This window comes from Nyctereutes procyonoides, unplaced genomic scaffold, assembly GCF_905146905.1.
Source record: "Nyctereutes procyonoides isolate TBG_1078 unplaced genomic scaffold, NYPRO_anot_genome, whole genome shotgun sequence".
NCBI classification, from domain to species: Eukaryota; Metazoa; Chordata; class Mammalia; order Carnivora; family Canidae; genus Nyctereutes; species Nyctereutes procyonoides.
The window spans coordinates 678,634-701,194 of record NW_026575111.1 but is presented as its reverse complement, the minus strand read 5'-3'; the positions used below and the strand labels follow the sequence as shown (position 1 = coordinate 701,194).

Below are 22,561 nucleotides of genomic sequence, written 5' to 3'. Positions count from 1 at the left end.
GGCCTTCGGGCCACAAGGGAGGCAGTGCTCCGAGGAGCAGCGTTCCCTCCGGCAGGCCCCCAGTGGAGCCCCGAGCCCGGGCCAGCAGGAGGGGAGTCCCTGTGTGGGTGCGGGAGCCACATGCCCAGGGGCGCCCGTGGATCTCACCTGGACCCGAGCCTGTGGAAGGGGAGCCCCGGGCGGCGGCTGAGTCAGAGCTCTCTCTGCGGGTGTCCCCACTCTGTCCCTGGGGCCTCCCGGCGGCGTCTTTGTGTATTGCTGTGCTGGGGGTTTGGCTGGGGCGCCTCTGTGTCGGGCTCCAGTGGTCACTGTGGCCCCACCGCCCCCAGCTCCGTCGGCACCTTTGCGCGAGCCCTGGACTGTAGCAGCTCCGTCCGGCAGCCCAGCCTGCACATGAGCGCCGCGGCCGCCTCCCGGGACATCACCTTGGTGAGTGGGCCGGGTGCAGGGATCTGCACACAGGTGTGCTGCTGGGGCCTGCTGGGGCCTGCTGTGTCCGAGCCACGTTTCCCCCTGGGGTCTCCACGCCAGCCAGGGCAGGCTGGGCGAGCCGTCCATGCCCTCCAGGAGAGCCCAGCAGCACGTCCTGGGAGCGAGCCCCTCGGAGGCCCCGGTACTCCCGGTCCTGCAGCTGCCCCTGGGACTGTCGTCTCTCCTCTCGGGCGGTGGGCCTGGGTGACACCTGTGTGTCCTGCCAGTTCCATGCCATGGACACACTGCACAAGAGCGTGTACGACGTCGCCAAGGCCATCTCGGCGCTGGTGCCGCAGGGCGGGCCCGTGCTCTGCAGGGACGAGATGGAGGAGTGGTCGGCCTCCGAGGCCAGCCTTTTCGAGGAGGCTCTGGAGAAGTACGGGAAGGACTTCACGGACATTCAGCAAGACTTCGTGAGTGCCCCTGGTGGGCTCGGGGCCCCTCCCGGCACCGCTGTGCACCCCCCGCCCCCCGAGTGTGTGTGCGGCTCCCGGGAGGGCTGGGCTGAGAACTCCTGCCGCAGGCCGGGGGCCCGTGCTGGCCCGCAGTGTCCTCCTGGCGCCAGCACCTGTGCCGCCTTGAGTTTGTCGGTTGTTGACCCACGGGGCTTCTCCTTGTGCGTCCTTGTCTCCCGTCCCTTGAGAGTGTCCCCCAGGGAGCCCTTGGGATTCGCAGCGTGGGCAGGGCCTGTGCCCTCCGGGACCCCCCAGCCCCTGTGCTCAGCTGAACACGTGCACTCACGTGAGAGGCGAGCGTGTCTGTCCCAGGTGGGGGGGGGGGGGCGCTGCAGGCCGGCCGGCATCTGCTTAGGAGCGGCCCCCGCCCCAGGCGGGAATCTTGATAAGCCTCTGGAAGGAGGAAGGCGGAAGGAGGAAGGGACCCATTCAGGATAGAGAAGCCTGCTGAGGCCCCCGAGGGGCAGAGCTGAGAGCAGAGTCTGACTCGCTCAGAGTCTGACGTAGGATTAGATTAGTTCGCTGAGAGCTTCCCCGAGAACGACAGCCAAGGGCGCCCGGTGGCTCAGCGGTTGAGCGTCTGCCTTCAGCCCAGCTCGTGACCCCGGGGTCTCCTGCAGGGAGCCTGCTTCTCCTTCCGCCTGTGTCTCTGCCTCTCTCGTGAATAAATAAAATCTTAAAAAAAAAATGACAGCCAGAAGATGGGGCTGCTGGGAACCCTTGGGCCGACTTGCATAGCCAGACGCTGGCGGATGCCATGGGGCTGGGACCCCGACTGAGACACGCTGGCCCCTCTGCCACTGCTGAGCAGTCGAGGTGTAGACAGGGTCTGAATCCAGGACACGACCAGGCAGGTTTCTGAGTCACGGCCACGCGAGGGAGGGGTCCTTGGCTGGGGAGGCCCCCCACGTACACATGCCGCCCCCTGTCGTGCAGCTGCCCTGGAAGTCCCTCACCAGCATCATCGAGTACTACTACATGTGGAAGACCACCGACAGATACGTGCAACAGGTGAGCGCCCCCAGGGGGACCCCGCACCCCACGGGTGGCCCTTCCCCCTCCCGCACCCCACGGGCGGCCGTTCCCCCTCCCACGGCCCAAGGTGTGGACAGCCATTTCCCCTCTTGAGCCCCGCAGGGTGGCCCTTCCCCCTCCCGCGCCCCGAGGGGCAGCCCTTCCCCCTCCGGCACCCCGAGGGGCGGCCCTTCCTTTCCCACCGTCCTTGACATCAGTTCCACGTTTCCAGAAACGCTTGAAAGCGGCTGAAGCGGAGAGCAAGTTAAAGCAAGTGTATATTCCCAACTAGTAAGTGCGTCGTGCGCGTCCTCGCCGCCCCTGGGGACCGTGGGCTGGGTGGGCCGGGGTCCTCGGACCTCTGGCCGCCGGGCGGGTGGGGAGTGGCTCTTGTACCACAGGCTCCAGGACTCGAGCCCACCTGGCCCAGGGTTCCACTCTGAGCCCAGCACAGCTCTGGCGGCCAGAGCTGGGGTGTAGACGGGGGCTCGAAGTTCTCCGCAGCCGCTTCCAGGACTGGCGGGCAGGAAGTCGGCACCCCCGGCGTGGCCGCGAGGCGCTCCCGTGACGTCCTGCCTCTCTCCCTTGCCCTAAGTAACAAGCCCAACCCGAACCAGATCAGCGTCAATAACGTCAAGGCAGGCGTGGTGAATGGCGCGGGGGCGCCAGGCCAGAGCCCTGGGGCTGGCCGAGCCTGCGAGAGCTGTTACAGTAAGTGCCCGCCGCCCGGCATCGGGGCCCACCCGCAGCGCTGGGCTCCCTGCTCCGTCCCGGGGTCCTGGCCGGGGGGCGGGGGCCACCCCTCCCGGGAAACCCTCCTCGCGGGTGTGCGGGGGGCCTGGGCCCGCGGCGGGGCGGCTCAGCGGGCGGGCGGGCGACACTGTGTAATGCTCTCTGCCGTCACTGGTTCTGCTTAAGGACCCGTCTATTTCCAACTTTGTTGTCCGTAGCCGCCCAGTCTTACCAGTGGTATTCTTGGGGTCCCCCTAACATGCAGTGTCGCCTCTGCGCATCTTGCTGGACATATTGGAAGAAATATGGTGGCTTGAAAATGCCAACCCGGTTAGATGGAGAGAGGCCAGGACCAAACCGCAGTAACATGGTAAGTGGGCACCCCTCCCCGCCCCCACGCGTGGCCGGGCGCCCGGCCCGCGGTCATGGCGCTGTGTCGGGGCGGCGCGCCCCCTTCCGCAGAGCCCCCACGGCATCCCAGCCCGGAGCAGCGGGAGTCCCAAGTTTGCCATGAAGACGAGACAGGCCTTCTATCTGCACACCACCAAGCTCACCCGCATCGCCCGGCGCCTGTGCCGAGAGATCCTGCGCCCGTGGCACGCTGCCCGGCACCCCTACATGCCTATCAACAGTGCGGCCATCAAGGCGGAGTGTGAGTGCCGCCCCCCAGCCCCGGGCTCGGTCCTCGGAGGAGGGGCTCACAGCACGTGGGGCGGCCGGGGGGTTATGGGGGTTCTGACCCCGGGCTCCTTTCTGTGTGCCGGCCCCCACAGGCACGGCCCGGCTGCCCGAAGCCTCCCAGAGCCCACTGGTGCTGAAGCAGGCCGTGCGGAAGCCCCTGGAAGCTGTGCTCCGGTACCTAGGTAAGCCTGCCCCGCCCCAGCCCCGCGTGGGCGGCCTGGCAGCGGGCGCCTGCAAGGGAGGGAGCCGGCCTCCGTGCTGCCACCGAGCCAGGCCTGGAGGGGCCCTTGGGGCCTGAGCTGCCGTGGCCCCCGGCCCCCCACGCTTCTGCCTTTGTATTGCTGCAGCGCGTGGAGGCCTGGGGGGGGGGGGTCCAGGGGGGCCTGGGGGCGTCCAGGGTTTGGCCACACGGACTCAGGACGGGCTTCGGGCATCCACTGCAGACACCTGCAGGATGGTTCTTCGCCCCCAGCCCAAGCGGACGGCCCATTGCTGCGTGAGCAGCACACACGCCTGGTCTGCAGCCCACAGGGGGCCCTCGGCTGGCACCCCTGGGCTAGGCTTTGCCCACCGCTCAGCCAGCCATGGGCGGCTTGTCCTGGGGGCTCACCAGGGCGCTTGGGGGCAGGAGGGAGCTGGCCCCTGTGCTGAGCTCAGGGCGGGATCGTGAGTCAGTCCCTCCAGCGTGGAGGTGGCTGACCTTCTGTGAAGGACATTCCAGAACCATGACCTAATCGTGTTCCACGTGGACGCAAGTGGGTTTGGCGTCATCAGATGTCTAGGGTCTGGGTCGGGGGGCTGGGCCTTGCCCCATCTTGAGAGCTACCGGGGCCCGGGGGGGTTGCTTGGCAGGTCCGAGCCTGAGCCTGCGGCCGGCCGGCGCTGAGGGGGGTGTGGCCTTGGCTGGGCCAGCCTGGCAGTTAATTCATCGCCTGGCCGGCGGCCAGCCTGCTGCCATCAGCTCCGGTGGCCTGGACCTAGACACCTCTGATGGGCCTGCTTGTTTATGGGCCTGTGTCTGGAGCCTGGAAGCTGCTGGCAGTCGCCAGTGATCTGTGGGGCCCGGGCCCGCCTCGCTCTCCCCGCTCCTCGGACACCCTGATGGGCAGGGCCGGCGGTGTGCTCCCGTGGTCGACCTCCATCGGGATGGGCCCCGGGGCCTGCTCGAGCCATTCCCTAGCCACAGTGAGCCCCCGCTGTTGCTCCCAACAGAGACCCACCCCCGCCCCCCCAAGCCCGACCCCGTGAAGAGCGTGTCTGGCGTGCTCGGAGGCCTGACCCCGGCCAAGTCGGCCCCCGTCATCAACAACGGCTCCCCCACCATCCTGGGCAAGAGGAGCTATGAGCAGCACAACGGGGTGGACGGTGAGTCTCCGGCGGGGCGGCCAGGCGGGGCCTCGTCTCTGGGCCGGCGCGGCCTGCTGGCCTGGGGGTGCCCGGCCGGCCCTGTCGCTGCCTCGCCCGCGCCCGCTGATGGTGTTCTCTCTCCCTCTCTCTCCCGCCGTCGGGCGCTGGCAGGCAACATGAAGAAGCGCCTCTTGATGCCCAGTAGGGGTAAGGCCTGCGGCGGCCGCTGGCAGGGTTGCTGCGCGAGCCCCCATGCGCTGCCTGTGTGTGCTGTACCCTCGCGTGCATGGTGCACGGCGGGCGGCTCAGGGCTCGTCCAGGGGCCAGTCCACGCGGGCCGGGCCGCACCCTGCTTCCCCGCGCTCCCCCGGTTCCCTTGTCGCTGGGCAGAGAGCCAAGTGTGGCCTCACGGGCCCCCCATCGGACGCAGCCGAACGCAGTCTCCTTCCCCGGGGCCTCTGGCTTGTGGGGTGTCCCCTCCTTCCCGGCCCAGTGCCCGGTCAGTGGACTGTCCTCGCTCGTGTAGCCCTGGTGCCCCCGCCGCCTGCCTGTACTGTCTGCCGTCGCGCTGTGACCGCCCGCATGCCGTCAGCCTCTGCTCCCGCGGCTGCCCGTGCTGTGCCTACGACCCTCCTGTGCGCCCTGCTGTGGGGGGGGGGGGGCTTCGGGACCCCGGCCTCTCTGGTGGGGGCAGATAGGACCGAGCTGTGGGCCTGGCCGGCAGGGCTGGGGGAGGCACGCAAGGCCCAAGGGAATGTCCAGGCCAGGGCCTGACGGGGAGGCACGCCAGGGCCAGGTGTCCCAGAGCGGAGGCAGCACGCTCCAAGTGGGGCCGGACGCCCAGGGGAAGGGGGTAGGCTGGCGGGGGGGAGCAGGGGCCGTGGGACCCTGCCACCACCCAGTGCCCAGGTGGTTGGCACTTCGGGAGCGGGCCTCCTGATCGTCCAGGCCGGTGCACAGTCACTGCCCCAGTGGCTCAGGGCCTTGCTTTGCCCCCTCAGTTGGGCGAAGGGGCATCCACGGGCTCTCAGACCGCGCCACAGTGAGGTGCTAAGAGGGGTGGCCGTGGTGGCAGCGAGGGGCCTCTGGGCCCCGGAGGCTCTGGCCCCCCAGCATCCGCCCGTGGCCGAAACGTGTGGAAGGGAGGCAGGGACAGGGGAAGCAGGTCAGAGGCCCTGCTGACGGAGGCTCGGGGTCATGGTGCGGGCCAGCGAGCACGGACGTGCCCAGAGTTCCCTGCTCTCACGGGGCTGGGGAGCTGCTGCCGAGGGGTGGGCCAGGCACGGGGACCTGCGAGGGGCAGCAGGCAGTGGCCATCTGGCCTGGCCTTGCGCTGGGCCCTGTCCCCTGGCCTGCCCTAGGCCCCCGGTGCCCGCTGTCTCTCTTCGTGAGCCCCTCCTTGGGGGCTCTTGCCCCTTGGCCGCCAGCCCCCCACGGTCAGCCCCCCACGGGGCCTGCCACAGGCCCCGGTGCTACTTAGCAGGTATCTTTGCTGCGCTTTGGGGCTTTTTTTTGCAAAAAGCCATTAACGAGCGAGGTGGATAAAGTTAATTTGCTTCTATCGGTTTGTCCAAACTGGCGTGTTTGCGCATCTCCTCGGGTCCAAGCATGAGGGTCCCGAGGGCGCCGTTGCTGGGCGCCTCCCCCAGGAGCCCTGGCGCCACCCACAAGCCCAGCAAGCAGCCGCAGCTGGCCCCCTGAGGCGCCCCCGGGCAGCCCGCGGGCAGGAGCTGAGCTCTGGGCCGGCCCGGACCCTGGCACCCTTGGGGCCTTAACCCACTAACCCAGCCCCTGCAGGCGCATCTGCTCCGCACCCGCCCTCCCCGGCCGTGGCAGTGCACGTGCTCCCTGCCTAACACTAACCGTGTGTTTCCTTCCCTCCGCACCCGTCGCTCTGATAGGCACTTACCTGGGTAAGTAGCGCCGGGCCTGGGGGCTGCGGGGCTGCGGCGGCGGTGGTGGCCCGTCCCTCCGCCCTGCCCAGGGGCGCCCCAGGCTAGGAGGTGTGCGGTGGGAGGGCTGGACAGCTGCGCGCAGGCGACAGACCTCCGCCAAGGAGCGTGCTCGGGAAGGGCTAGTTCTGGAAGGCCGCCGGCAGGCCAGGCTCTCGTGCTCCCACGGGCCGCACCGTGTGCTCGCGTGCACGCTCACTGGCGCAGGCGGAGCCGGGGGGCAGTGGGGTCATCGGGGGTCACCTGGCTTCTCTGCCCGGGTGCCCGTGGCCGGGGCCTGGGGGGTGTGGACCACGGCCTGGGAGGGTGCCCTCTCGAGCCGGTAGGGTGGCCGCGCCTGTGCCCTGGCCTCTCCTAGAAGCTTCCATGTGCTCCTCCGGGGCAGCTAGCCCCAGGGTCAGCCAGGGATGCTTGATGTCCCTGGGGAAGAGGCGCAGCGCTGCCCGAGGAGGGGCGGCCCCCCGCGGGGTTCTGGTACCACCGTGTTGATAGCCGGGCGAGGCGTTGCCTGGCTACCGTGTAAACCCGGCGTCGTCTGTGGCGGCCCAGCCGGGCAGGCGGTCTGCGTGCCAGGGAGCGGGCCGTCACACCGGGACGCCTGCCTTCTGCCTGGAGCCCAGGAGCTGGGGGGGCTCCCGCGGCCTCAGGCTCGCCCGGCGCGTGTGCTAGGCCGCGGCTTGGGGGGGACGCAGCCCCCGCCCTCAGCTGCAGGCCTCACGCCCCGTTCCCCCTCTTGTCAGGTCTGGCGAACCACGGACAGACCAGGCACATGGTAAGAGGTCGAGCCGGCCGCGGGGCTGCGCAGCAGGGCCGGGGGGGGGGGGGGGCGCGGGCGTCCCCCTCACGCCGCCCCTCGCCGCAGGGACCAAGCCGGAACCTCCTGCTCAACGGGAAGTCCTACCCCACCAAAGTGCGCCTGATTCGGGGGGGCTCCCTGCCCCCCGTCAAGCGGCGGAGGATGAACTGGATCGACGCCCCCGATGATGTGTTTTACATGGCCACCGAGGAGACCAGGTGGGGGCCTCCCCGGGGCGGGCGGGGGCGGGCGGGGCGGCTCCCCGGGCTCCCCGGCACCCCCGGCTCCCCCGGCTCCCCCGGCACCCGCGCCGCTGTGTTCGCAGGAAGATCCGCAAGCTGCTATCGTCCTCGGAGACCAAGCGAGCCGCGCGCCGGCCCTACAAGCCCATCGCCCTGCGCCAGAGCCAGGCCCTGCCGCTGCGGCCGCCCCCGCCGGCGCCCGTCAACGACGAGCCCATCGTCATCGAGGACTAGCGCCCGCGCCCGCCGCCGCCGACCACAGCCCGCGCCCCCGCCCGCCGCCCGCCCGCGCCCGCCCGGTTTTGGTAGCGTCCCCCTCCCGCCCCACCGCACAGAAACTGCTCCTCCGGGACGTCGGGAAGAGGCGCGCCCATTCCCAGGATGCCCAGGAGTCGTTTTTAGCTTTGTGTTTACTTTTTGGCCGGAGCGGAGCCGAGGAGCCGCCTGCGTGCCCGCACCGCGCTGCGGGCCCCGCGGGCCGGCCGGAAGTTTTGTTGTGTTCTGTTGAAGGTGCCATTTTAAATTTTATTTTTATTACTTTTTTTGTAGATGAACTTAAGCTCTGTAACTTACATCTGGAATGTTAGGATCGGCATGGCCAGCGGCCGGCCGCGCTGCCTGGTGGGGTTGGCCCCTGGTCTTTTCAAGTAATTTTCATATTAAAAAAAACAAAGAAAAAAAAACTCATAAAAAGAAAAAACCAACTAGCCCTGCCCGTGTCTTGTGTCCCCTCGTCCCCCGCCTTGCCTCGGGCGTCCAGGCTGTCCCCGTCCCCCAGCACCGCAGGGCGGGGGGCGGCTCCGGGCCGAGATCGGGTCCTCAGGCAGGAGGACGTTCGGGCGAGGGCCCCGGTGAACACCGTGTGCCCCGCGGCTCTCCTGGGGTTCTGCTGTCCCCTTGCCCCCTGCCCCCCCCCCACACTGGCCCTCTGTGGGACCTGGCCCAGTGACCCCCTGTCTCCCGTGGGGGTAAGGTGCAGAGCTCGGGGCCCTCACACAGCGGAGCTGAGACCCCCTGTGTCTGGTGGAGTCACAGGGTGGCCTGGACCTGGCCTGGGACCCAGGCGGGCAGGTGCCTGGCTCCGGTGGCCCTGTGGCTCCTCTCCCACCAGGGCGGCCAGCATAGCTGGGTCAGGCCGGCCCCCCACCCTGCTCCTGGCACAGCCCTGCCCCAGCTGTCCGAGGATTTCTGCCCAGAGCCGCAGGGCCAGGCCAACCAACCCCCAGCAGGTGTGGAGTTTCCAAAGTGAGAATTTGCTCAGATTTCAGCAAATACGTTGTTCTCAGAAATTCTACCTCTGGCCATACCTCTGCACCCACCCCTGCAGGCCGGCAAGACAGGGGCAAGCTGTCTAGCCACCCGAGAGAAGGGTCTGGGGGGACACCTCTTGCTCTCTGCCAAGCCAGCTGGCCTGGAGGAGGCTAGGCCGGGCCCTCCTGGGGTGGGGCCCCCTCCACCTTCCTCCCCGAGCTCTGCCTCCTCCTCCCCCAGTCCCACCCCTGATGCGTGCACATCTCAGCCACGGAATTAAAATAGAAACTACTTGTGCTCCCCCGCTGGAGACAGATAAGGGAGCCCTGGCCTCCCTGGAGCCCGTGATGGGGCCCCGTAAGGTGACAGGCCGGGGTGTTGAAGATACGGCCCACTGGCCGTGTCGTCTGTAGCCCGGGTACTCCCACCCTGCCCCAGGACAGTGGTGATGGCTCGGCCGGGAGCTGAGCTGACCAAGACGAGCTTCCTGGGCACCTCTTCCAAACCCCCGGGGTCTGAGGATGGGGTAGGGAATCCCTCGGGCCCTCTCCCCTCCTGCACACAGACCCACAGAACCTCCAGAGCCGCCGCCTGCCGTCGAGCCCAGCCCGGGTCCCTGCAGCAGAGCCTAGCCGGTCCTGTGTGCTGTTTACCACCAGTGTTGCCAGGATGCCGAGCCACTGTGGCACCGGGGGGGGGGGGGGGAACCCCAGGGGTCTCTGTGGGCCCTGCCCGCTGCTCTGCACCCCTGGTGCCCTCCCCCATCCTGCTCGCTGGGAGCCTGTCTGCCCTGGCCCTGCTCTTGCTGCGGCCCTCGGTGTCCATTGGCCCAGAATGGCCCTGTCACACCAGGGAGCCTCTGCTCTGCCCTGGGACTGCAGCTGGACGCGGGGCACCTGTCCCAGGGGTGTCCCGTCTGAGCTGTGCCCCGTTGCTCCCCAGGCAGGGCTGGGCCCTGCGCCTGTTGCACACATTCCCTACAGGAGCCCCCTGACGCCCAGCCTCAGCGAGGAGGGCCGGGGCACCGCTGAGGCCTCCCGCCCCCATCCCCGCCTTGCCTGGCACGGGCGGAGTCAGGGTGCGGCCGGGAAGGGGGGCTGGTCAGGCTGGTCAGTCAGGCTTGAGGGGACCACATGTTTCTGGGCTGTTGTCCTCACGGGAATGCGAATGGCCGTGGCTAGAGGGTGTGAGTGCGGGGGGTGGGGGGGTGGGGGGATGGGGGGATGGGGGGGAGAGCTGGGCCGCGGCGGGGCTGGCGTGAGGTCTGGGTGTCAGGCCAGGAAGGGGCTGGCGGGGTCGGCGCGGCGGGGGCGGCTGGAGCCCCGCGGGGGCCCTGAGACCCGCGCACCGAGTCCTCCCGCGTCGGCCCGGGGTCCCCAGTGCGCACCCCGCGGCCGGTGAGAGCTTGGGGGCAGCGCCCGCCGCAGCTCCCGGCCAGGTCCCTCCGCACCGCGCCTCCCGCCCGCACCCGCCCGGGCCGCGCCCGCCAGGAATCCGGCCCCCGCCGCCCCGTCCCGCCGCGCGCGTCGCCATGGAAACCGAGCAGCAAAGGGACGCGGGGCGGGGGCGGGCGGGCGGCGGGGCGGGCCCGGCGCGGGGGTCCGGTGCGCGTCCCGGGGCGGCCTCGGGCCGAGGCCACCGCCCGCAGGGCCCGGAGCCGGGGGCCGCGGGCCCGCCCGTTGCCATGGACACGGCGCCGCGCGGGCCTCGGGGCGCGGGGCGGGGCGGCCCCTCGCGGCGCGGCAGGTGCGCCCCCGCCCCCCGCCGCCCCCCGCCGCCCCCCGCCGCCCCCCGCCCGGCGCCGCGGGCTCCCGAGGCCCCGCCCCGGCCGCGGAGCCAATGGGGCGCGGGCGGCGGGCGGCGGGGCGGGGCGGCGCGGCGGCGCGGAGACGGGCGCGGGCGGCGGGACGGGCGGGCGCACGGACCATGGCCTCCAAGTGCCCCAAGTGCGACAAGACCGTGTACTTCGGTGAGTCCCGCGCCGCCGCGGAGCCCTTCGCCGCCCGCACGGAGGCGCGGCCCCGAGCGCGGGCGCCCAGGCGGGGGCGGGGCGGGGGCGGCGGCGGGGGCGGGGGCGGCGGGGCGCGCGGGGCTCCCGGCCCGGGGCGCGCGGGGTCAGGCCGGGGCGGCGGGCGGCGGGCGGGGGGCGGGGGGCGCTGCGGGAGCCCCTGCGCTGCGGCTCTCCTCGGCCTCCGCGCGGACACGTGGCCCCGCCGCCGCCCCGCCCCGCCCCGCCCCGACCCCGACCGCGACCCCGACCGCGACCCCGACCGCGACCGCCGCCCCGGGCCGGGCCGGGCCGGACGCGCTGCGCCGGGGCCCGTCCGTGCGGGGGCGACCTCGCCTGCAGCCGCTGCGAGTCCCAGCGCGCTCCCCGCCCCCGGCTCCCGCCCGCAGCCCGGGCACCTGGCGCCCCCCGCCCCGTGCCCCGCCCGCCGCACAGCCTCTCCGGGCCGATTCCCTCCCTCCCTCCCTCCCTCCCTCCCGACTCGGCCGGGGCGGCCAAGTCCTGCCCCTGATCCTCCCACCAACCCGGCCCCAGAGGGACAAGCGGTGGGGGCGGGGCAGGGGACCCTTCCCTGGTCGCTGCGGGGACAGCGGGTCTGCAGTGGGGGCCGCCGGGCAAGGTGGAGGAAGCCACTTGGCCTCCCTGCCCCCGGGCGCAGAAGGAGGTGCAGGGTTGTTTGCTGTTCCCAGAGGGGAGGGACCGGATTTGGCCGCGAGTGCTTCTGCCCTGGCTGGGAGCCTAGGGGCTTCCGGCTGCCTCCCGGGAGCTGGCCCAGCCCTCGGTCCCCATCCCCGTCCCCATCCCCGTCCCCATCCCCGTCCCCATCCCCGAGGGGGCTCGTCCCTGGGGGTCGGCGTGGGGAGCGGCCCCAGGGTCCTCCTGCCAGCGGCACTGCCCCCGAGCCTGCCCCCGAGCCTGCCCCCGGCCGGGCCAGCTCGGGGCCCTCCAGGGCTGGGCGGACAGCCGTGTGGACAGGACGGCCGTGTGGACAGGACGGCCATGGGGACAGGACGGCCGTGGGGACAGCCCGGAAAGCGCTTCTGCCTGCTTGGGCGGTCGCCGGCCCCCAGCAGGAAACAAAGGCAGCTCAGACCCGGCTGGCTTCTGTCCTGGGCGGGAGGCGCTGGCAGAGGGAGGGGGCCTTTGGGCTGGGATCCTGCCCATCCCCCAGTCCCCCCCCCCCCAGCACCGACACCCATGAGCTGAGTGGAACCTGGGCCAGGACACCCAGAGTGACCTCCGAATGCCTCGCCTTTGTGTCCCGAACAATGTGCAGCAGCCCGGTGGGGAGCCGGTCCCTTCCATGCCACTGGACCCAGCCCATTCCATCCTGGCAACCGGGCTGCTAGTGTGCGGCCCCCTACCCACCCGGTGGCTCTCAGGGTCGTCCCCTGCCCCCATGTGGCCCTGTGCTCAAGCTGGCCAGTGTGGCCTGGCCCTGGCGGCCCTGGGCTGCAGCTGCCACGGCCGCCGCTGGCCAGCAGGAGCCCTGGGAGAGGGAGCGGGGCTGGCAAGGGACCCAGGCCCGCCCTGGACACAGGACCCCATGGGCAGAGCGGCCTCGGGGAAAGGGGTGGGGCGGAGGGGGTCCCGGAGGCTGGCCCTGGCCTGGCTGGGCCCAGCAGGTCCTGCCAGGGCCGTGGGGAGCTAGCACCCAGGGCCCCGAGCCCGGGGCGCCAGCAGCAGCACCCATGGGCGTCTGGGGGCAGGGAGTGAGCCGGCCAGGCTGTTGCTGCCCACCCTTGGGGAAGCCGCGGCAGCGTGCGCGAGGGGGACCCAGGAGGCATCTGCGGGGCCTCGGCCTCCTGCTGGAGGGCCCAGGCCGCCTCACCTCCTCCGCCCTGAGGCTTCTGCTCAGACCCCTTCCCTCCGGAATTCCGGCTTGGCTCCGGCCTTTCTTCCTGCCCTCTCCTCCACCGCCCTTCCTGCCCCGCTCTCCTGGGGGGGCCCCCACGCTTCCGCGCATTGGGAGGTGGCCCAGCGGGCGGGGTGGGGAGATGGGGGGTGACTGAGCCCTTAGTGGCCAGTCTCTGACCCCGAACGTCAGCCAGCAGCTGGACGCGGTGCGGCGGGGGTTCTCCCCATCTAGACAGGTGGGCATCCTGTCCCCCGGGGTGGAGCGTCCAGAGGCTCCGCAACCCTCCATGCCCCCCTGCTTGCCGGCCGCGGGGCGGGGGCCTCTGGCAAGTTAGGGCCCAGCTGGAAGGGTTCAGGGACCTGCAGGGGGGCGGGGCCAGGTGTGTGAGTGTGAGGCAGGTGTTTGAGGCAAAACCTCAAACCCGGGTCACCTCAAAACCTCAGGTGCTAGGGCTGGGACCCCGCGCGGGGAGCGAGGGTGAGCAAGACCCAGCAGGGGAGCAGGGACTCCGAGGAGCAGAAGGCGGTTCTGGCGAGGGGTGGGTGCTCCGGGGCCCAGGTGGGGGGCGGGGCAGGACGAGGGCGCTGCAGCCCTGGCCCTGACCCCCCCCGGCCCCCCCTGCCCCCAGCGGAGAAGGTGAGCTCCCTGGGCAAGGACTGGCACAAGTTCTGTCTCAAGTGTGAGCGCTGCAACAAGACGCTGACTCCGGGGGGCCATGCGGAGGTGAGCCCCCTGCCCTGGGGCTGCGGGGAGCAGGGCGGGGGATCCGGGGCTCCCCCACCCTCAGGCCGGGCCTGTGGCTGCGGGGACCCAGCCCTCACCCGGTGCCCCCCTGCCTAGCACGACGGGAAGCCGTTCTGCCACAAGCCCTGCTACGCCACGCTGTTTGGACCCAAAGGTGAGCTTGGGTCACCCTCCTCAGCCTGCGAAGCCTTCTGGCTCCGGGAGGCCTGGCTCCTTCCCGCAGTCCCCTCCTTCCTCCGTGCCCTTCCCAGGAATCTACCCCAGCCCTCGGCACCCCCTGGGTGCCGGGTCCTGACCCCACGGCGGGGCCGCGAGGGCCCTTTCCTGAGCGGGTCAGTGGGGTACGCGAGGCCGCCGGCCACTCACCCCCCAGCGCCCGCCGCCCGCAGGTGTGAACATCGGGGGTGCCGGCTCCTACATCTACGACAAGCCCTCTGCCGAGGGGCCGCAGGTCACCGGCCCCATGGAGGTGCCTGTGGTCCGGGCTGAGGAGCGCAAGGCGAGCGGTCCGCCCAAGGGGCCCAGCAAAGGTGGGCTGGGCTCGGTGTGGGGGGGCGGGGGTCCTGGGGGGCTGCCCTGCCCTCACCGCTCTTCCCCCCCAGCCTCCAGCGTCACCACGTTCACGGGGGAGCCCAACATGTGTCCTCGCTGTAACAAAAGGGTCTACTTTGGTGAGTGACCTCGCCTACTGCCAGGGGGTGGGGGTCTCCCCAGGAGGGTCCCTGGCATCACCGTCTCCCCCCTTCCCAGCCGAGAAGGTGACGTCCCTGGGCAAGGACTGGCACCGCCCGTGCCTGCGCTGTGAGCGCTGTGGGAAGACGCTTACTCCAGGCGGGCACGCGGAGGTGAGGGGCCGGGCAGGGGTGTGGGGCGGGACGGCGGGCGGGTGCTGCCCCGGCGGCCAGAGGGGAGGCATGCCCTGCCGCTGCAGAGCCGCCAGAGCCGCCTGGGCCTCCACCGAGCCGGCTGCAGGCCGAGGCTTTGAGATCTTGAAGGCCGCGGCGAGGGGTGTGTGGAGGCGGCAGGTGCGGGACTGGCCGCCCACTCCCCGTTCCGCCCGCAGCACGACGGCCAGCCCTACTGCCACAAGCCCTGCTACGGGATACTGTTTGGACCCAAGGGTGAGTGTGGCCAGGAAGGTTGGGGTTGGGGTGCCCTGCCCCGCCCCGCCCCGCCCGGCTCCCCGCCACCTTGCCGCCTCTCCCCGCAGGAGTGAACACTGGAGCCGTGGGCAGCTACATCTACGACAGAGACCCCGAGGGCAAAGCTCAGCCCTAGGGCGAGGGCCCGTCCGCCTCCCGCCAGCCTGCTCCGGAGCCCGCTGCTCGGCCCGGGGGCAGCCGCTACCCAGTCCGGCCCGGCGCGTCCTGCCTGCAGGCCCAGGGCCCGGTGCCGCGGGTGGCGGCCTGCCCGCCCACGCCTGTTGCTCTGGCCGCCCCTTGCCCTCTTGTGTCCTCATGGTCTGTGCCCCTCCTCTGTGTGTCTCGTGTCCCTGCGTGTCCCTGTGTGCCCGTGGCCCCGGTGGGTCTCCCTGGGGTGGCCACCCCACACTCCCCCTCTCGCGGCCCCAGGCCTGCCCCACAGTATTACTTCTGCTTCCCTTGCCAGTGACGGCCACAGCCACGCTCTTCACGGTGTTCCCAGGGGGGCACCGAGGGCGTCCCTGCCAGGAGCCCTCCGCCCACCTCCCGCACCGCCTTGCAAGCGCTTGTCTGACACGCGGCTCACACTTACCGCTGAGATTTGCTGTCAATAAAAGGTTTGAGGATCGGGGGACCTAGCGCTGTGTGTCTGGCTGTGGGATGGACGTGAACCCAGGACGGCATCTCTGTGTCCCATCCACGGGTGCTCCCGGCCCCTGCGGGCGGGCTTCTGCTGGGGCTGCGGTCCCGCTCCCCGGGAATGCCAGCCATGGGCACCGGGGCCAGGAGGGGTTAGCGTGGGAAAGAGCCCAGGGCCTGGCACGCGGAGGAAGGGGGGCAGGTGGCCGGAGGAGGGGCCGTCTGCGGGTGTGAGGGAGCTGGGGCGGGGGACAGCGGGCCTGGATGGGGAAGGGGTGTGGTCATTCGTGGGGGACAGAAGGCAGGCAGCGCGGGGCTAGGACCCGGGGCCTTGAGTGCCCTGCTCAGGTGCTCCTGCCCAAGCAGCGTTCCTGTGTCTGGGTCGGCAGGGAAACTGCAGTCACCCCCGATCCCCAGGCAGTCCCGCCTGCGCCTTTGAGGACCCCTCGCCCTCGCCCGCCGGTCCCTCCTATCTGCTGCCCAGCAGAGGGCGCAGCTTGTCCTCGGCTCTGGAACCGGGCTGGGCTGGGGCCGAAAGCCGGCGGGCGGCGCCGGCCCTGCTGGGCCCTTGTGCCCTGCACCCCAGGACCAGCTCCGTGCGTCCCAGCCCTGGGCGCCTCCCTGGCCCACCCTCCGGGCCCCAGGCTCCACGTAGCTGAGCCTGGCTGCAGTGGCCATTGTCCTGCGGGCAGCCAGCCGTGTCCCTGGGGGTGGATCGGCGGGATCCGGTGTCCGGCGATGCCAGGCCGCCCTCCTCCCGGGCGGTCCAATCCGGGGCCCACCGTGGGCCGCAGTGTCTCCTCCCACCTGGCCAGCCCGGGAGTGCAGCCAGAATGTGCAGGGCAGGTGGCCCGCGGGGGGCGGGGTGGGGGGACACGCTGGAACAGGTACCCCCAGGGCAGCCGGGGAGCCTCGGGCGGCCTCAGGGCCCTCGGGGAGCTCCGTGGAAGGCCCCCACCTACCGGCTGGGGGAGGCGTCCTGAGCCCCGCCCGCCCGCCCTCGCTGCCGGGTCGGATGGGAAGCGCCTGCCCCTCCCCGAGCGAGCGGAGCTGCTGAGGGCACGGCCCGGGCCTCCCTCGGGAGCCTCCAGTGGAAACTATGCGGGGACAGACGGGGGTGGGCGGCGGGGCAGGCCCCGGGGGAGACGGGCCCCAGGCCTGCCCGGGACACCGCGCACCCCAGCCCCCGCGGGGAAGGCGCGTCCCACTTCCTGCGGGCGAGGATGACGCGCGCCCTGTTTGTTTCCCAGCGGTTGTCACGGAGACCGGGGCGGCGCCACCCTCGGCCTGGCGCGTCGCTAGGCGTGTCGGGAGGACGCCCGAGCCCCTGCGCTGCCCGCCGGCGCCTCGGTGGCACCCGCTCCAGGAAGCTCGGGCGAGTCGGGCCCTCCGAGGCCGCAGCCCCTCCGACGGCCGCCAGCCAGCGGGGCGCCCGCCGAGGCCAGCGCACAGCCCCCTCCCCGGGCCAACCCGCCCGCTTCACGCTCCGGCCCGCGGTGGGCTCTGCAGCTTGGGGAGGCCCGGCCGTATGGCCCTGGCCACTGTCCCCAGTCTGCTGTGCAGTCTGCTGTCTGCACCTCCCTCGGCCCCGCCCCCCTGAGGGCCTAGACCCCCCCCCCGCACGTCCCCCTCCAGGTTCCCGACGGTCCCCCCGCCGCCCCTGTAGCATCACATCTCCCTTTCCCCTGCCCGAGGCTCCCTGAGGACCCCACCCAGCTGAGGCCCGCTCCCGACATTTCTTTAGGACCTGCCTAAGGTCCCCGGGTCACAGCCCCTAGTCCTAGTCCCCGGGATCGGGTGTCAGGAAGTCAGCAAGCGCCGGTGCCCCTGGCTCTGGGCTGCTGGGGGCTGGGCCAGGTGAAGACTGGCAGGGCACCAGGGCCGCAGGTGTAGGCAGCACACTTCCCGGGGCCCGGCCGGCTGCCGGGGGTGGGAGGCTGGGGCTCGGGCCCACCGAAAGGCTCAGCTGCTGGACTCGTGAGGCCAGGATTTGAGGCAGTTCTGCTTGGGCTTTGTCTCCAGGACATGGATCCTTGGAACGAGGCTCAGCTTCCGTGGGGGACGAGGGTCACCCCAACTGGCCAGACTGGCGCCCATGTGGGGCTGACTGAGGGAGCTCCGGGCTGGCGGTGCCATCCTCTGTGCCACTCCCGCCTCCAGGACAGGAGGAGCGGGGCGGCCCTCTCACGTGGCCCGGGTGAGGCCCAGGTGGTCAGGAGCAGAGTCCTCCTGCGAGGGTGCAGCGCCCCAACCCCTCTCCTGGCTCAGGGCCAAGGAGCGGCCACGGAGGGCCCAGCAGACCCGCTCTGGGGCAGAACCTCAGAGCAGGCCGGGGGTCCCGGGGGACAAGCTGCTGAAAATAGGCCCTGGGAATGTCTGAGCGTCCATGACCCAGCTGGGCCTGGGGAGGGCAGGGGAGTGCACACTGGGGAGGGAGCCAGCAGCTGCCCCGGGGCACTTGGCCCTTGAGCCTTAGGAAGGAGCAACCTGGGCAAGGCACGGGTGGGGCGGGGGGGTGTGTGTGGAGGGAAGCAAGCGGAAGGAGGTGGTCTTGCTTGGTGCACCAGAACCCCGCAGCTGCCTCCCCCAGGTCTCGGGGGTCCTGGGGTACCCCCATGCTGTCCTGGGACAAGGCGGGGCATTCTGGGCACAGAGGCAGCCTGGGGCCAGCAGGCCTCTGCGTCCTGGCCGCTTTGTGCCTCCCGCTCAGACACGGCCCCTGTGCCTGCTGGTAGCACCAGGGGGCAAGGTGGGGGAGGCCCACGGTGTCCTCCATTGTTCAGGCACCAAATGCCATAGCGCCCCCCAGGGAGCGGGGCTGGGGGGGGGTCTGGGCAGGGCAGATTTGGGTCTTGAACTGGCCCCCTGAGCCAGGTCAGCGCTCCGACCCCCCACAGGTGCGTCCTGAGCCAGGTGAGCTGATGGGAGTAGGAGGCCTTGCACCTGGGGGAGGGGGGCAGATCTCCAGGGGAGGCTGTCAGGGCCCTGACTGGTACCCAGCCGAGCCCAAGATGGGGGTGCTCCCGGACATAGAGTCTGGGGGGTGATGGGGACTGCAGCTGCTGAGGGGTTCCCAGCCCCGTGGCCCAGCAAGGTGGGTGGGAAGCTCTGGGGACTTGAGGAGCACCAGTCTGTGGCTGATGACTTTCGAGGGTTCCAGGGAGTGTGTGTGTGTGTGTGTGTGTCTGAGTGTATGGAAAAACTGTGCTGTATACCAACTGGAGGGCCAGGCGCACGGCCCTTGGCCCCCTCTGGCATCCTCCCGTCACTCTGCAGTCCCGTGACCATGGCAACGGGGAATAACAGCAAGGCAAGCTAGCAAGAACCTCATCAACCGTTTTCAAAGGGGGGGGCCTCCCCGATGGTGGGCGCGGTTGGAGTCGCAGTGGGGGTGGCAACCCTGGGGCGCGGTGGGTGGAGAAGCGGACAAGGCTGGCTCATGGCCTCCCCCCGCCCCCGCTTGGAGCCTTAAGGTGGGCTGGGGGTGCAGGCTGGGTGGAAACATGGGGAGGCAGCTGGGGTACCCAGACAGACGCACTCATACACGGCTGTGTCCATGGCACCGGGACACACGTGGGCACAGCCTGGCACCCTGTGCGTGGCCCATCATCGGGGTGGGGTGGAGGCAGCCCTGCCCTGGAGCCCCAGGCCTGCAGCCAGCATCCCCGTGCAGGGCAGCCCTCTCAGGAAGCTGCAAGGGGGTACACGTGACATGAGTGGGAGTACGCACGTGGCTGGAGCCCCGTGATCCACTATGAGAGAACCCCCCACACCGTGTCAGCAGTGGTCTGGGGCCTAGGGCCCTTCTGCTGCAGCCCCTGCCCCGATGCTGCACCCCCATGTCTACACTGCTGTCCTCTGCTGTGTCTGAGCGTCCATCTTCCCGCCCTCCACGTCCTGCTCTTCCCCGTCTCGGCCTCTCTCCAGCTCCTGGAGCCGGGAGACGGGGAAGTCAGCCCCCCACACCCCCACCCCGTCACCCTGCCTGTCTGCAGCAGCAACAGGCCAGGCCGGGGAGACACCAAGGGACAGGTGGGGCCGTGGGGGAGGGCGGGCTGGTGGGCTTACTTACCTGCAGAAACCGTGCCGAGGTGCCCCAGCGCCGGGCACAGGGGCAGTGTCCACGGGTGGGAGTCTGGGGGCTCCGCCAGTGTGTGGTGTGCACCCCAGCTCCTGCGGGCGACAGCCAGCCAGCCACTGAGCGGTTCCCGGATGTGGTGCCAGGCGTGCAGAGTCCAGCTGTGGCTTCAGGAAGGGAGTCGGGGGCGGTGGGGTGGAGCTGGGGGTGAGTAGAGGGCAGCGTGAGGAGCAGGAAGTGAGGGTGTGGGGTCTAGGGCGCCATCCTCATGGGGGGCTGGCCCTGGAGGTGGTCTCCGTGGCCCTTGAACCACAGGAGCTGCCACCCCCACCCCAAGCCAGGCTTGGGGGGGCAGAGGCCAGGCGGGTGGGGGCCGGGGGTGGGGGCACCCATGGTTTCCCTCCCGTCCCCCAGCGACAGGCAAGGGGCCTATGGTGGGTCAGTGGGCAAAGCCGCAGTCACCGTGTGCTCTGTGGGGAGGCAGGCGCCCCTGGGTCCCGTTAGAGGATGGTCTCCAGCACCTTCCATGAAGATGCGGCCTGGAGAGGCCCAGGGCCTGTTTTGTTTTGAGAGACGGGTGTGTCCAGGGTAGCCAGAGGGAGGGACCCGTGGAGGAAGGCAGGAGGGGCAGACTGGCTGGGGTCCGGGCAGAGAGTGAGCCCGAAGCCCCGGATGGTGCTGCTGCGGCCGGAGGTGAAGGGTCCGCAGAGCCCCGGAGGGAGGGCGCCGCTCCCCAGCAGCTACAGAGGGAGGTGGAGAGGCTGCCAGTGACCCGGAGGGAGGACAGGGCAGGGATTCCCCGCAGGCCAGGCCCCCGCCCAGGCCGGGCTGCAAGGTGGACAGGAGCCCGCGCCCCTGGGCGCTCCCACCCTGGGTGCTGGAGGCCGCCGTCTCCACCGGGCGCCAGCCCCCACTTTCCCTGGGCGGGGCCCTGCACTGCCCCCGCCGTGCCCACTCGTGCGCTTCCCACAGAGATAAGGAGCCCCTCCCTGGACGAGATGCCCTGGGCGCGGCCGGTGGCGCCTTCCCCGACAAAGCCCGGCGGACAGATCGCGGTGACACCGACGCAGGGGACGCCCCGTCTTGGAGCCCCCTCGTCCAGGTCCCCCGGGCTGCTGTCCTGTGGTCTCGCCGGCAGCGGCGGGGCTGGGGGGGGGTGTCCAGGCTCCGGGAGTGAGGAGGCCGGAGGGGAGGTCTTGGAGCGGCAGCTTGTCCCCGACCCTCTGCGGGGACACGGTCGGTGCGGTGCGGAGGAGCGGGCCCACGCCGGTTTGCAGGGATTTGCATTTTAGCGGTGACTCGGCCCCTCCCTGGCTCCCAAGCATCCGGGGGCTCGGGCTGGGAGCGCCTTCCCGACCTGGGGAGCCCTCTCCCTAGACCCCTGCAGCCCCCGGAGGGGCCGCCCCCTCGGTGCGTCCCCAAGGACCCCCGCGCGCCCCCCCGCCCCCCGTCGGCTGGCCCGGGTGCTGCCCGGAGGCGGGGGTGGACCGATGACCTTTCCTAGCTGCTTGGCCTGGAACCAGGCGCTCGGGTCCAGGTCCTCGACTCGGGGGCGGGGCGCGAGGGGGCGGGTCTCGAAGGGGCGGGGTCCCGGGGACGCTGAAAGGCGCGCACCCGGCCGCACCCACCCAGTCCCGCTCTCCCGTCCGCTCCTGCCCTGTCGTGCGCGCCGGACCCGAGCCGCTATGCCTAAGTGCCCCAAGTGCGACAAGGAGGTGTACTTCGGTGAGCGCCCCCCGCCCCTGCCAGCCCGGGCCCCTCCAGGGCCATGCGGGCGGGTCTCCCTGGAGGGCGGGCGCGCCCGGGACCCTGGGGCCGCGAGCCGCCGGGCTGTGCCGGGGGACCCGGCGTCGGAGCCCTCTGCCCCCGCCCCGCTGTGTCCCCCCTCGGTCCTGCTGCTCCTCCCTGGCCCCGGTCACCCCGTTCCCTGCCGTCCCCCCGCGGCGCGCCCTGGGTGGGGACCGCGCTCGAGCCGCCCCTCCCATCGCTAAGTAGAAGCAGACGCGGAAACCGGCGCTCGGGGCGCGATCCTGGGTGCCGCTTCCCCGCCCCGCGCGCCCCGCGCCCCGGGGCCGGCCCCGGAGGGAGGAAGTGGGAAGTGTCTTCCCCGCCTCCGCCCCAGAGAAGGGCGCCCCGCAGGCCCCACCCCTCCGGCCTGCAGCCCAGCCAGGGCCCCCGCCCTGGCCCCCCAGCGCCCCCTCTTAGTTTGCCCTGGGGACTGGAGGTGCCCCTCCCTACTCCGGGGCGCAAGGGCCAGCTGGGACCCTGGGCGGGCGTGGGTGGGAGCAGGGGCAGGTGGAGGAGGCTGGTGTGCCCTGTGACCCCGCAGCAGGGTCTCACCCTGGGGGGTCTCTGTGCCTCTGCAGCTGAGCGGGTGACCTCTCTGGGGAAGGACTGGCATCGGCCTTGCCTGAAGTGTGAGAAATGTGGAAAGACGCTGACGTCAGGGGGCCACGCCGAGGTAGGTGGGCGCGCAGGTGGGCGCGCAGGGCGGCAGGGGCTCAGGGCTTGGCGAGGGCCCACAGCCCCTCACGGCCCTTCTCTTTGCAGCATGAAGGCAAGCCCTACTGCAACCACCCCTGCTACTCTGCCATGTTCGGGCCTAAAGGTACGCTTCCCGGGGCCCCTGCCCTGCCCCCCAGCCTGGCTCCCCCTAACCTGCCTACTCTTTTTTTCTGCAGGCTTTGGGCGGGGCGGAGCCGAGAGTCACACTTTCAGGTAAACCCAGGTACACCCCCACGTCCCCCAGCCTTCGGGATGCGGCCCCCACTCCTAAGCGAGCTCCGAGGCTCGCTGGGCCCGCTCTCACCTGTCTCCGTGTCTCTCTGCACAGGTCATGAAAAGCCATCCCCGCTGCCCACCGGGCCACACCCTTCCAGGCCGATGGCAGGCCTCATACCCTGGCACCCGGGGCTCCCCTGTAGACTCTCGTGCCCTCAATAAAGCTGAACGCTCAGAAGCCCCGCCTGTGTGTGCTGAGGAGGCGTGTGTGTGGGGGAGGCTGCAGCTGGCCCCTGTGACCCCAGACCCTGCCAGGGACACTAGCTCTTCCTGCTGCGGCCAGCCTTGCTGCCCCCTGCCCTGGTGGCTGCTGTGCTGGGGACCGCCGCAGGCCGAAGCCTCCTCCACGGGGCAGGCGGCTGTGTAC

The 22,561-nt window shown here is 71.2% G+C and overlaps 3 protein-coding genes across 5 annotated transcripts in view; all 3 read left to right on the top strand.

Moving 5' to 3' along the window:
• LOC129514871 (metastasis-associated protein MTA1) overlaps positions 1 to 8,397 on the top strand; it is a 29,294-nt gene extending 20,897 nt beyond the window's left edge. Inside the window, exons 9-21 of one of the 2 annotated variants that reach the window (XM_055333560.1) lie at positions 330 to 429; positions 699 to 887; positions 1,866 to 1,940; positions 2,176 to 2,234; positions 2,539 to 2,654; positions 2,894 to 3,045; positions 3,138 to 3,327; positions 3,449 to 3,538; positions 4,569 to 4,721; positions 4,875 to 4,910; positions 7,396 to 7,427; positions 7,518 to 7,669; positions 7,777 to 8,397. In XM_055333560.1, the coding sequence (XP_055189535.1) occupies positions 330 to 429; positions 699 to 887; positions 1,866 to 1,940; positions 2,176 to 2,234; positions 2,539 to 2,654; positions 2,894 to 3,045; positions 3,138 to 3,327; positions 3,449 to 3,538; positions 4,569 to 4,721; positions 4,875 to 4,910; positions 7,396 to 7,427; positions 7,518 to 7,669; positions 7,777 to 7,927 (1,495 nt within the window). In that variant the 3' untranslated portion in view covers positions 7,928 to 8,397. Of the gene's footprint in view, positions 1 to 329; positions 430 to 698; positions 888 to 1,865; positions 1,941 to 2,175; positions 2,235 to 2,538; positions 2,655 to 2,893; positions 3,046 to 3,137; positions 3,328 to 3,448; positions 3,539 to 4,568; positions 4,722 to 4,874; positions 4,911 to 7,395; positions 7,428 to 7,517; positions 7,670 to 7,776 lie in introns of those variants that run through there. The other variant, XM_055333561.1, reaches the window with a different exon arrangement.
• Positions 8,398 to 10,821: 2,424 nt separating this feature from the next.
• Positions 10,822 to 15,330, top strand: LOC129514876 (cysteine-rich protein 2). Its single transcript, XM_055333570.1, has 8 exons — positions 10,822 to 10,913; positions 13,439 to 13,533; positions 13,651 to 13,708; positions 13,944 to 14,084; positions 14,157 to 14,225; positions 14,305 to 14,399; positions 14,618 to 14,675; positions 14,765 to 15,330. Exons 1-8 carry the CDS (start codon positions 10,871 to 10,873, stop codon positions 14,830 to 14,832), a joined length of 627 nt encoding a protein of 208 aa, XP_055189545.1. The 5' UTR covers positions 10,822 to 10,870; the 3' UTR covers positions 14,833 to 15,330.
• A 5,655-nt stretch (positions 15,331 to 20,985) lies between these two features.
• On the top strand, positions 20,986 to 22,372 carry LOC129514873 (cysteine-rich protein 1). Of its 2 annotated transcripts, XM_055333564.1 has the most exons (5): positions 20,986 to 21,138; positions 21,780 to 21,874; positions 21,964 to 22,021; positions 22,095 to 22,131; positions 22,247 to 22,372. In XM_055333564.1, the coding sequence occupies exons 1-5, from the start codon at positions 21,099 to 21,101 to the stop codon at positions 22,251 to 22,253; spliced, it is 237 nt and encodes a 78-aa protein (XP_055189539.1). In that variant the 5' UTR covers positions 20,986 to 21,098; the 3' UTR covers positions 22,254 to 22,372. The 2 variants fall into 2 exon arrangements, with proteins under 2 accessions (XP_055189539.1, XP_055189540.1); XM_055333565.1 differs by lacking the exon at positions 22,247 to 22,372 and having other exon boundaries at positions 22,095 to 22,135.
• Positions 22,373 to 22,561: the final 189 nt, after the last annotated feature.